Source organism: Zootermopsis nevadensis, unplaced genomic scaffold (assembly GCF_977971745.1).
Source record: "Zootermopsis nevadensis isolate Lab colony 2312 unplaced genomic scaffold, Znev_1.0 Znev_ptg000013l, whole genome shotgun sequence".
In the NCBI taxonomy this organism is placed as follows: Eukaryota; Metazoa; Arthropoda; class Insecta; order Blattodea; family Termopsidae; genus Zootermopsis; species Zootermopsis nevadensis.
Window position 1 is genome coordinate 13,102,505 of NW_028259145.1, and position 13,243 is coordinate 13,115,747.

Consider the following 13,243-nt stretch of genomic DNA (forward strand, 5'->3'; position numbering starts at 1 on the left):
GGACGTTATAAGGGAGGGCAAGCCGACAAGAGATGGAGGGAGGAAAGCGAGGAAAAAAGGAAGTAAGCAAACAAATTGAGTTAGTCATAATTTTCTGTTGACCACCGGTTGGTCAACGGACGTTGCTGTGAGGTGAACGATGCATTCAACACAACTGAAACAAATGGTAATAGTTTCCTGCAAGCATTCTGAGTGTCGCATTGTGAAGGGAATAAACGGACACAAATCGAGATGTCTTCAAAATGACAGGTTGTTGATTTTCGCTCATGCCATGTGGATGATTCTGGTTATCGAAGTTGCATCACGCGAGGATTTCAATATGTTTTCGCTGTCATTTTCATGTCAAACAATTAGCCTTAACTAGTATTTTCCATTGATGTTACTAGCAAATCCGTTCGAAAAATATTATTATTATTATTATTATAGAATATAAGCTCACGAATGAAATAACATTTACGTTAAAATCCGCATCAGTTGATTCGACGTCTGCACTTCAGGTGGTGATTTGTGCTTACGGCTTGGTTTTCTCAACGGGACGGCAAGAAAGGTATTCACGTCTCAAATAACATTCTGTGTCAGTGTTCAGCGATCAGGCCTAAATGATTTGTTACGGTAGAGGATTCGCAAAGTTTTATACTTACTTCCGTCCTTCCCGGTCTACCTTTTAAGACGTCAAGATAAATTACATGGAGAGCAATGGATCCCTGGGAATAATATGACGTTGCTGCAAACACGTGGGCTAGTCTGGCAGGATGAGGTCTTGAGATCTCGGTGATCTTAGACCTGCACCCAAAAAATGCGCTCGCCCGAAAAGTGTTGCAGTAAAACAGTTGTGTTGACTATGTGGGCCGTCATCCCGTCTTGTTGAGACCAGCAATGTAATTCCTTCTTGTCGAACACTTCCTATATCTGGAAACGATGTTGCTCTGCTTGGTACGTGTTTGTGACGACACACACTAGAAAATGTTTTAAAACAGTAGCAAACGATTTCGACGCGAAGTAACATTTGGAAAATGAGTGCAAATTTTGTTCGTGAGTAGACCATGTTCGCACCAAGAGAACTTCTGCGCATCTGGCATGAGCAGCGGCGTAGTAACAAGGGTATCTTTGACTCAGAGAGTATATTACACCAGGGAGGACCTCCATCTGATTTCATTTATGCGCTATTGTTTGTGATGTTGGTTACGTTTTATAAGGTAGACACCAAAGTCGGTTGTCTTGATATATGAGTTTGCCATTCAAGAATGTAACTGAATGAGTTTTGTTTACATGATGTAGGCTGCATTCTATAATATGTTTGTCAAATATTAATATTTTATTATTATCAAGATTTTTTTATCATTTGTCATGTTTATGCTGATGTGAAAGTAGACTATTAATTTCAGTTTGAATTATGAGTTTGGAATGCGTCGAGTCTGTAAGCGTGAATCAGCATGTAGACGTATATTTTGTTCCCCTTCTTGCCCCTGGGGTTGCCCTTCTGCGTGACTTCTCTTGTCACGAGTGAGACGAGACGAGATGTTCAGCTGCCAGCATTGTCTTGATTATAGACTCGTGAGATAGTGTAAGAAACTTAACACACTTCCTTGTGAATGGAAGGTGATTTTTTTTTACTTTTTCTTGAAGAAACGCTAAGCATATTGTGTGGATTGAGTGCGAATCATAAGGAAAGATGGAATAAGAGGAGACATTCGATGATTGGAAAGTCACGAAAGGCAACATTTCGTTCTCTTCTCTTCCGCTAGGTTATAGTTCACAAGACTTTCAAAGACCCAGACTTCCTCCTGATTGGCTAATAAAATAGTTCGATCGATTACTAAGCGACAGTAACAGGGTTTCGTAGGCATCTTTGTTTATGTAATAATAACTTTACACCGTTAACGATTCGTTGCAAAAATATCGACTCAAAGAAGGCAATTTTGTCGTAATTGCTGGAAGGTTAGGTGCAAGAAAGTAATGTATTAAGATCTTTATATAGTCACAATTTGTTTTACTGTCCTAACCAAGAACTGCGCGGGTTTGTTTTTTATAAATATTACATTTTTATTTTTGTACATGAGCATGGCATGAAATTGTATTTTTATCTTGAAGCTGCAGTTTTTCGGAGGGGAGATACCAGTCACATTTAAAAAGTAGAGACTCGAAAATGATCTAGACCGTTAGTTGCTGTGTGTAAAATTTTGTTTGCCCTGTACCTGTTACTATATGAATAAGTTACGGTATGTTTTGGTTTAATGGTATGTTGTGTTTATTTTATGTTTCAGACGCTCTAGGTAAGTGGATCTTCCTGCAAGCTGACGGCAGCACTTCTGCTGGCAGCTAGTCGCAAGGTAGGATCCCTGTTAACATCTCATTCTTTCACGATCAGATTATGTTAGTTTTGTCTAATATGTGCTCGTTATTTGATAGTCGGTTCAGAATTGCGTGATTTAGCTAGTGGATGAATTACGGCATATCTGAGGAATTTCACAAAACAACTTTTCCGTGTTTTAATTATGTTAATTGGATGTAATGGTATGTTCTGTGGATTACGAAATAAAGTTTTGTACTTGCATAAATTATAAATGTCGTAAAATTTCCTACCATTGTGAGAGGTTACTTTCTAGTAAACACAGAATCGGTGGTATATTTTATCGGTGACCAGCAAAATTTTACGAAAATACGCGTTAATTACTCGTATTTGAACACACGAAAACTTTACTAGAGCATTACTCGAAAAATTCCATAGAATTTAAGATGCCTATGCACTGTATGAAAACGATTTAAGTTTCAAATATCTGAAAATACATCCCTGAAACAAGGTACATAATTTCTGAACATAGACCCGTACAATAACAAACACACACAATATTAAATGCTTTTAAATATATTAGATATTACATGTTCTTTGGTATTTGATGCTTAAAACAACGAAAATAGACATGTTCAAGGAAAGTATTCAGTGTTTTTTAGAAATTGCATTCAAATACATGTCTCATTTTCTTTCCTTTTTATGTCTAGTAGTGGGAGGACAATAAAGTCATATATACTCGGATACCATTCATTAAATTCACTTGCGATCGGGAGGTCATATCAGTTATTAATGGAGAATTTCGTATTTGATACGGAGAAATTGAATTGAATTGCTACAAGTGAACATGGATAAGCACCCCAAGTTGATGAGCGTTGATTAATTCAGCAGAAGAAACTTGCAATGCAATGAACGAAATATTAAAAGTTGTTTTGATGGCCAAAATACAATTAAATTTTTTTCGATCTCTCTCATCCCATTAAAAGTTCCAGCGAACAGTATTTTACAAGTTTCAGCTCGTTCGCCTTTGTCACGTGGTGTACGGTTGCAGCCCTAATAGCTTCGCTTCCTAACCACTTTATTATTTTTTTAAAAAAAGCGCTTCAATTGGAACAAGAAGAGATGCTCCAATGTGCCCCAGACCATGTATGATATTTTGTTTCTTTATTTTGATTCTACTTTTCTCCCTTCCCTTGTTTTATGTTGAAAATTTACGGTCCCAAAGTTTTAATTACAAGCTTTTATTAGTAGTGGGCTCTTGGCCGATAACAAATTTAATCGATTAACATACAACTGTTAAACAATTACTCTTTCTAAATTAATCGGTAAAATTACTTTGTGTCAACAAATCTAATTTACAAATTCATGTATAGTGTGGTTGATCTAGGAACGTGTTTCCAGCGCAAAGCGTCTGCAAAATTAATTTTAAACTCTGGTTAATATGAACTTTGTTTTAGTATGGCTGAATAATTCGATGGGCCACATGCCTAACATTTTGACAGGGTACAAGTTGTAATTTTTTGAGGCATACGTTTCACAAAACTAAGTATATTTCTCAAAAATACGTTTTTTAGATTTTTCAGAATTTTAATATTTTCACTCCTCGTTCGTAGTGTTATCCCAGTATAATTATTTAACGGAATATTTTCGAAATTTTAGGTGGACCTATGACTCCTCACCCCATTTATCCACTATTTTGCTCTCTTCCTGTGTTGTTATCAGGAGAGCACCCAAAACTGAATTAGACAAGCTGTTGGTCATTAGTACAGGCTTCTTGGACAGAATTCTACACATTTGAGTACTGAATGTTGTCTTTTCTTCAGAAGACGAGCGTGTGCTGTACAATTGTTCTGCCTTTATATACGTATTTAGTTATTAAACGTATACTATTATATGATGTACTAGTCTTTCTATTAACGAAATTACTTCTTTCATAGGAGGTAATGTAGACTGCAGTAATCATACTATTTCAAATAAACAAATTTCTGGCCCTTATTCTACATGTTACTTTGGTTCGTATTTTTAAGAGAACATTTCTCATGGGGAAAAATGTTATAATAATGATTGCGTTTTGATTGCTTTCAAATTTTCTCCAGGGAAAATTGGGTTCGTGATGCATACTGCACTGTGTCAAAGACGACGCGATGCAACGGTAGCCACTCAGTATTGCAGATTTACCTTCCTGATGCAGTTCGTTTCTATTCATGTCTCAAAATCCGTGCAGATTGCAAAGTAGCAAGAGAATTTCTGGCATTGACGACGCTCCATATAACGTGTATGTGTGTGTTTGTATATGTGCTGTACGTACGCTTAAGAATTTTCTCTCCACAGGCTTTGATTAGCTGTTTCATTATCACTTGCTACTCTAGGCACGTGTGAACTGCCCGACTACTTTTGTTTTCTAGTCAGAATCCGAGCCATTCCTTCATTCCTTGTCTCATATTGTTCGAAAGAATTATTCAGCTTTGAAGTGAATGCGTAAGACAGTGTTTCTCAATCAACAGACCGTGCAAAAACTTTCAAGATAGAGATATTTTACTTTGAGACAGAACATAAATAACAGTGGATGGCATTGAAGCAATCAAACCCATTAGAGTGTATAAAATGTTACTGTGTTATTAATATTTCAGTGTTTCTTTCGTAATTTCAAGTGCTTTATATTATTTGATTCGTGATGGATGAATATATTTCCGTATTCTTTACGCTGGTTAAAATTATTATTTTTAAAAATACTTTATAAATCTTCTGAACTCTTCCTAGCTTTTGTATGGCTGTTCTATTTGCCTTTTATTTTAAGTTTTCAACACAATTTTGTGGCACTGCCGAAGGTATTTTCGTATGTAAAGTAAGTCCACTGTGTTTTGAGTAACCCTTTTACACTCTTTAAGGAAAGAGTTCTCAACTAGTGACACGCCCATGTACGTTTTTCTACCCGCGTACATTTTTTGTAATGTTCTTTCATTCTGAAGATGACTGTCTTTAAGAATAGTGCACCGTGTCGTCCGGTAAAATTTTACTGGCGGGTCAGAGGCGCTTGCTTTGTCCATTAAGTAATTTTGTCTTGAAGTAATGAAACAGTATCAGGATTTCGATTGGATTTCTCTGAATGAAGTCGGGGTCTAGCTGCTGGATCTTTATGAATACGATAATTCAAGCTTCGAGTACAATAAAATGCCGGGAATTTGTTTCCTAATGAGCGACTATCAGTTTCTCATGACTCCATGCAGTTAATTATGTTGGTTAGAATACTGATCGCGACGCGAACGAAGCTGCTGTTAAGCCGTGCTGTGAACCACCGTACAAGTTGTCAGGGCGTGATCACTCGAGACCATGTTTCGGCATATTGATAGTCATTAGTTTCGCAAATCCAAACATGCTAACGAATCATTTATTAATTATCATATCTCTTCTGGGTTGTAGCGTCGTGTAGTCTGGTAGAAGGTTACTAACATGCGTACCGATCAAACGAAGCAATTGTGAAAATTGTAAACCGATATGCTTTGTTTCATAAAAAATGAGTAGTTCACATATTTTATCTCAGGAGGATTATTTGAACGATAGTAAGTAACACCTGAAGTCGATCAACACTTTTTAAAAATTAAATTCTTTTTCTCTGAAGCAAACAAACTTCCATTCTGATATGAAGTTAGGCCTATACATATTTTATTAAATTGGTAATGTGTGCAAGGTTTAAAGGTGATGGTAACCGGCAGTATTAGTAGCTCAAAGAAACAGTCCTTTACGGTCACAAGGAGTTTAATCTGATATAGTTGTGTTCACAGGAAGATAAAATGTTGGAAAAATTAAAACAGCGCCAGGTAAAATGTTATGAGGTGACATTCCCAAAATGTTGGTCAGTCAACAACTGTAGTAGTTATACCGCTGGAGAGCTTAATGTGTGTTGAGCTGAAGCTTGCCGAAAATCGTTGATAGAGGCAACTCGTCCAAACAAGTCAGCTAGTGGCCTTGGCTGAAAAGGCACATTACTTGTACCGTTCGAATCTGGCACTGGCTAAGGTCACCAATCCACAATATTCCCGGCACAGTGTGTTCTGGAATAGGTCTGCCCACTTCGCTTAGTTACGCGCCCACACTAACAACTTCTTTCGGGGTCCTTGAAGGATGATTAAGCCTTTGAAATCATGACCGTGGCTGGAAATTGTTTCAGCACTGTACCGTCCCCATGGTTTAAATTTGTCATCTGCATGGCATGATTCAGGGTTGTAGGTACTGAAAATATTTTTGAGGTAAGATCCTTTTAAACTTTGCTTGTAATAAAGGATATCGTCATCTCGAGACTCCCCATCACAAAATGACAAAACTTTCCGGACCTGTAACTTACATACAATATTAATAGGCCATGTACCATAAAATCGCGACATGTAATACAAATTCTTGAGGGGAAGCCAAGCCAATGCGAAAATGGAAACTATAATGCGTAGAAATTTTACTTTGACCCGGATTGCACGTGTGTAGCAAGCTATATAAGCTGTTTCTCTGTTGCAGCCTCACTCGCTCACTCACTCACGTAATCTATTTGTTGAGCGGCCACAAAGTAGATTGGGGGTGGGGGCTGCAGGGGGAGACAAGAGATGAGAGCAAAGGAAGTGACGTGCCTAGCAATCTAATACTGGTCTGGGTCTGGTTGCACATTCGTTCGCTTCTTTCACGTACACAAGACTCGCTTGCTCAAGTCACACTGGATTAGGACTCGCTACTGTCATCAATAAGACACTTACGGGTTCTGCTATTCCATATAAAGACAAGCAATAATGAACCTTAACGATAGACTCCACACGTGATGGATGACCGACCTACGTTGTAAAGATGGGAGAGGAGGGAGGGAGTTGACAACATTCATGCACTTCAATTCGTTTCCTCTTCAGTCGCCGTTACAAAGATGAATTGCTCTCCGGTTCATGAGATGACTTGCTGGAATAATGTTTGATGCAATGCTCTGCCCCTGTTTCTCCAAATGCTAAGGCGCAGTTTTCGTTTTTCCGTGCTGTTTCTCTGTGATTTGTTTTGGTTTTCCGCAAGATGTAGCGGTGTGGGTTTATCACTACTGATATTTCTTGTCTGAGCTCGTCCACCGTAATGTGATATTCACCGACCACAGCCTTTTCTAGTTCACTTGTGCTTGTAACTGAACGTTGGCTCGCATTGGAACAAGCAGTCGGGGATTTTGTATTTGGCAGTTTCATTGTTTCCTTTGAATCTCCATCACAACTAGTTTCTGGATTTTGCAGATACATGGGTTTGGTAAGTTAAATACTATTTCTTTTCATTGTTAAAGTCAAGTAGATTGATTATAATGCGAAGTAGTGTGCCAACACAAATTGGGAAATCTTCACAGTTTTATAGTTGTAACTTGAAAGCACAATATGATGAATATTAAATTGTTAGTCACACGCGTTTAAGGAAGTAAGCGTTTACCCTGAGCGACAGTTCGTTGCGTTTCTCGATTTTTATGTCTGGAGGTCCTGCGAAAAATAACATGTCACGTGTTTCACAAATAGTGTACGATGTTAAAATAAAACGTTGGTACTTTTTCTTGGCCAAATTTTCGGAAGAAAAATATTTCTCAAATCGTTGGAAACATTTAGGAGAGTTTTGAACACACAATGCACCGATCTAGATGTGACCGTAGTTATTTGCAATGCAAGAAATGCTTCCTTAATGTAATGGAAGTGCCTGCATCCGAGCATATGTTGTATATTTTTATTTGTTTTGCAAGAATGCCATGAAATAGTCACTGTTTAGACAAGTGTATAAAAACAGCACATCATCATTATCGTACACCAGGTGCCTTAATGAAATATCAGCACACACGTGCGTGCATGGTGGCCTTGATAGTTACTCATTTCCATTCGTAATTGGGTGGCCTATTAAACTGAATAGCACCATAAAATATTTTAATTGAATACAGTGAAATAGACCTGCGTGTAATAAATGTACAATATTCGATCCATACGTGCTAATAATAATTCGCCTGACAACATTCACTGCTTGGATTCCCAATACCAAATTTAACAGCTATTCATTAGAAAGTTTTGGAGATACGGCATACGACGACAGACTTGTTTACATTACTTCTCCATTATGCGCTCATTTACAGGCGTTGTGAATGGTCCGCTTAAAAACGAACTTGAATTGATGGGCCTTTTATAGACCTGAGAATGATCCAACTTGAGTCACTTTGTTGGCCTAATGGCTACTAAAATTGTGATCCGGCTTTTCACTCAAATACATATTCGTCAGTAATATTCCTGTTTACTGTGTTTAAAGTATATTCAAAATGTCTGGGCTACTAACCTTGAAGTAGCAGAAGCCAGTAGTATTACGTCATACTGCAGAATGTCTAGGACTACGTTTAATAAAAGCTAGTGTGTGGTATATGAGAAAATGCTGTGTGAAGTTTATAACAAAATAACCATGGTTTGAGCAATTTGTCTATTATTTATTAGTAATTTTACAGTCTAGTCCCTTCTTTACAGCTGTCAATGAAAAATACACGAACAGTTTAACGTAATATTCTATTGGGTGTGGTTTCTGTGTGCAGAATACAAATTCGCTGAGACGGATGAAAGATTAGCTGACGTTTTCCGTAGAACTGAAAGGAAATCAATTAAATTATGTCAGTAGTCCCTTGAGTTTTTGGGGTAGGTGGACGGCAGGAAGGAAAGGGGGGGGGGGGGGGCGAACGCACTAAAGTGACCGCTTGGCATGTCGGGGAAGAAATGCTACTTTACTACGTGCCCACTTGGGAAATGTAAACTCTCTTTTGAGTCGGGGAGATTTTCCTACGAATATTTATAGGTTTTCATTTCATATTCTGTAGGGGAAGCAAAACTGACCGAAATAATTGTTTTAATATTGTTTTGGGGAAATGCATTTCTTATTGGGCAGAGGTGGTCGTCTAGCCGATTGAAGTTGAGGAAACACAAAAATATATGAAGGAATCACTTATAACTATGTTGCATAATAAGATCTGAAAACACTGGATATTTATCACGTAATTGTCATTTGAATTTTGTTTTTTATTTGTTTATGATATTTTATAAGGAATAGATTCTGCTGTTAAACATTGAGTAGACTATAAAACATAGTTTTTTAACTGCAGGAAAAAGAAATAATTGTATTAAATTTTTAGATTCGGAATTTTTTTTAAACAAGCTCAAAATATTATGCATGGTAAAATTTGTTCTGGTTTTTACTTCAGTACCACGCCATGCAAATGTACGGGGAGTGGAGTATAGCTCCACTTATTCTTCGGGACTGCATGGAGATGAGTGGTTAGTTTCAGTCCCCGGCCGCATTACCCCCGAGGAAATAACCCTGGTTGCCGCTGTATAGGAGGATAGGTGGGCCCCAGAGCGGTCACATCAGTGCATCAACGAACTAATGACGTGATGTGAAGAACACCTTTGGAATATCAGTGTACTCCGAGGAGTTCACCTTCCCAGTCTTGTTAATAGGTGCTTTAGTCTTCATAGGAGTTAATCCTCGGTCAGTCCTGGGAGTCTCATCATCTGACGCCCAATATCATTGCTCTGCTATTTCTTGCATGGATTACTCGTCTGTTCATGGCGGACGTATACATACAAACTGACGAATTTTGAAAAGGAAAGTAGTAGTCACTTGTCTCTATTACGAACTGAAAACGCAGCTGTTTCCGGAACATGAACAGCAACGTCTTCCGAGTCTTGGAATGCTTTGTTGCTTAGAAGATGAAGTTCTGCCTCTGCTTAACTAAGTACTACGCGGCGTTGAGAAAACCCACCGCTGCCGGGAACAGCCTATTTACGTCTCGTTCAATCCATCGACACGCAACCGTTATGCATCAGGCAATCACCGCAGCATCTTAAAAAATGAAATGACTGGCGTACTGCATATATAATTCCTAGTCTCTGCGTCTCCGACTGTCCTGATGAATGGTGAAGTATCATATATTGTCATGGAATGATAGGACCCGTATGTTAGTTGACATTTTACGGCTTCAAGTATGAAGATGGTTGCTCTGATTATGGAGGCAACAAGCTTCTTTAAAATGTCGGTTAGTATCTGCCAGATTACACGGCCCAACATTCCAGAAGACAGTAGTCATCTTCCGACCTGTGTGCTTTGGAGATACTCTGTGGATCTCGGCGGCTCTTCGCTTTGAACGACTCTAGACTTGGAAGATAATCCGGCGAAATTGTATTGGCTCGGTTCCAGTTGGACGGGAAACGATGAAATGGCGTCGGCGTAAAGCACCTTAAAATTTTATTTCAGGGTTTTGTGCTACATAATGGTTTACAGACGTATGCGGCGTATGAAAACACGCATTCACCAGCTAGATTTGAGTGTGGAGTGACTAGATGTTTCCCTATGGAACAAGTTTGTGATGACGTCACACGACATGACGTTGGTGTTTGAAAGTCGCGACATAAAACAGAATTTACTATGGGCTGCGTTTCGTAATTGCACACACCTTGGTAATGTCTGTAGTATATGGTTTATTTTGAAGACCAGGAAACACTTCCGGCTTTATTGTTCTGATTGAAGGTAAGAAACCAAACGGAACTTGGCGGCAGCTGCTTATATCCAACGCTAAGTCACAGAATACCGACATCTGGCCCACAAAATGAATTGCTGGGTTTTCTTTGGTTCCCAGACTAATCACCGATTATTTCCTTATCCACATTTCACCGATTAATGCTGGTAACGGAGTTCATTAGTGTTTCTTGGAAGACGAATGTAATTTATATAAGTTTCGTTCTGTGATCAGTTAAATGCTGTTAAGTCCAAGCACGAGAAAGAAGGTATCGTCGGAAGGACGACTTTACCAAGGACGAAAAATATGTGTGTGTGTTGCATTATTATGAAACGTGTAGTAAAACTGAAAAGTGTTGAAACACGGTATTTTAATTACGAACGAGTAGCTTCACAAATATTACTGGGGCAGTCGAAGCAAGGACGATGGACGGGGCGTGTAGCACGCATGAAATATATGAGGACGCCATAAAGCATTTTGGAGGGAAATCTTGAACGAAAGAGATCGTATTTTGGAAAATCTATGTTTTCGTGGGAGGATGATATTAAAACTGAAATAATTGATATAGGGTGAGATTTATCTGGCTCAAGATAAAGCTTTTGTGAAAAGGGAAATGAACCTTTTGGTTACATAAAAGGTTAGGAATTTTTTGCCACTTGAATGACTGTTATCTTCTGAAGGATTTGTTCTATGCCGTTGGAGGGAAATATTGTGTCGCTGTGAAATTCCGTCTAATGAGATCTGTGGTTCTCGCAGTGGTGTCGATGTTATGTGCTTCTGGGTTGTAACGCCGTGTGAAGTGTTAGCAAAGTAGGTAGATACAGACGTTTCAGAGGATCATACTGTCTCCGTCTTCAGGGGTGGCCCTGGCAGTATGTTTCTTCGAGACGATGGTATCTGTCTGCAACTCTACACGGCTTTTCGACCCAGAAAACCAACATCGACATCATTGCCATGTTGTTTGTAAGGAACTGATCTCTTTTTGTTTGTGTAACACGTTAATTTGGCGTGGTGAGAGAGGTGTATGACGTAATGGTATGCCTGTCTGCCTGCCTGGTAATGTCGCTGGTGTTGACGGGACGATGAAACCGTGGGTGCTGATAGATTCTTGCGTCTCAGTCGAAATGTTCTGGGCGGTGGAAGGCCAGCCGCCTGCTCTCGTGTAACTCTCTCGTTACTCTCTCCCAGGCATCCGGAGCGGTTCCATACTAGGTCCACAAAAGTAGGTCTCCTCCGAACAATTACTTCGTGTATGTATCGTTACCGGCTTTGAACGTCTTGGTCCTTATGTCGTCTTTCGGTTCATTATTATTTCAAAACAGTTTGTACAAAGAACTGATAAGTAGCGAGATAAAATGAGGATGTTACAAGAAATGGTCTAGTTAAATTCTCATATTGAACTGGGTTCGAACCGTCATGCTCTAGGATTTAAAACGTGCCATGAAATGGCCGTTCCAAGCACGAAGAGGAAACAAGAAAGAATGAGGCGTTGTCGGAAATCTTGGAAAGGAAACGAGTTGTAATTCAGGAAGAATACATTTGCGGAATCTGTGTTCAAAACTCTGCCGTCCATTTGTACCAGACATTTAAATTACACCTCTTTTAAGTAGCCTATATGTTTCGAGACATGGACCAGTTAATATGTGAGTTTATTTGATTTGTTCTGATAGTTGTTTAAGTATCGTCATTTCTAATAGTGTTTGTGTAAATGATTAGTATTTCATAAACAATTCCCTAATGAGCGTAAGGCTTCTGTCTGATGATTCCTGATAACTGTTTCCTTCCGTAGTAATGCTTTATCATGTGATTGACCGAGTTGAAATTCACCGATGATCATTCCCCTCTTATCACGAAGTATGAAAAGAAAGGGAGAGACAGATTAGGGTGCAGCGTATTTGTCCGGCTGGCTGACTGGTTTGAGCGGTCATTTGTTAGAAATGGGATTGATCATCATGCGGTCTGTCACCTCACAGTGTTTCGCTATCAGATAATCGTGGCCTGCTATGTGTGGCCAGAGCATTGTTCTGTATGTGTCACGCATCAAGAGGGTTACGCGTACACACATGCACTCTCATGTATGAGGCTCGTCCATTCCATTTGTCCTCGGTAGACACCGCATGCACAAGGACGTAGCAAGTGTTTGTGAGAATATGACGTTACTACCAGAGGCAATACTGCCGCAAACCGTTAGAATGTTAATTAACAGTCGGGCGCAGGATTTAATATCCACGTATTTTACTACAGTAATGAAAATAAATGTTTGCATGTAGCCTAATTAAGCCTCAGGTATTAGAATCTTAAATAACAGACCAGTAGCGTAAATGTTCAACCGTCTTGGTCCGGTTTAATCCAGTTCACATTATCATGCCCTACTTCTTTAATCCGATCTTGGTACCGTCTTCAGTGTGCGTGAAAAT

The 13,243-nt window shown here is 39.0% G+C and overlaps 1 protein-coding gene across 16 annotated transcripts in view; it reads left to right on the top strand.

Moving 5' to 3' along the window:
• hth (Meis homeobox homothorax) overlaps positions 1-13,243 on the top strand; it is a 650,834-nt gene that overhangs the window by 408,377 nt on the left and 229,214 nt on the right. For all 16 annotated transcript variants that reach the window (XM_022058903.2, XM_087348669.1, XM_022058908.2 and 13 more), the window contains one exon: positions 2,265-2,273. In XM_022058903.2, coding sequence (XP_021914595.1) covers positions 2,265-2,273 — 9 coding nt within the window. The remainder of the gene's footprint in view (positions 1-2,264; positions 2,274-13,243) is intronic.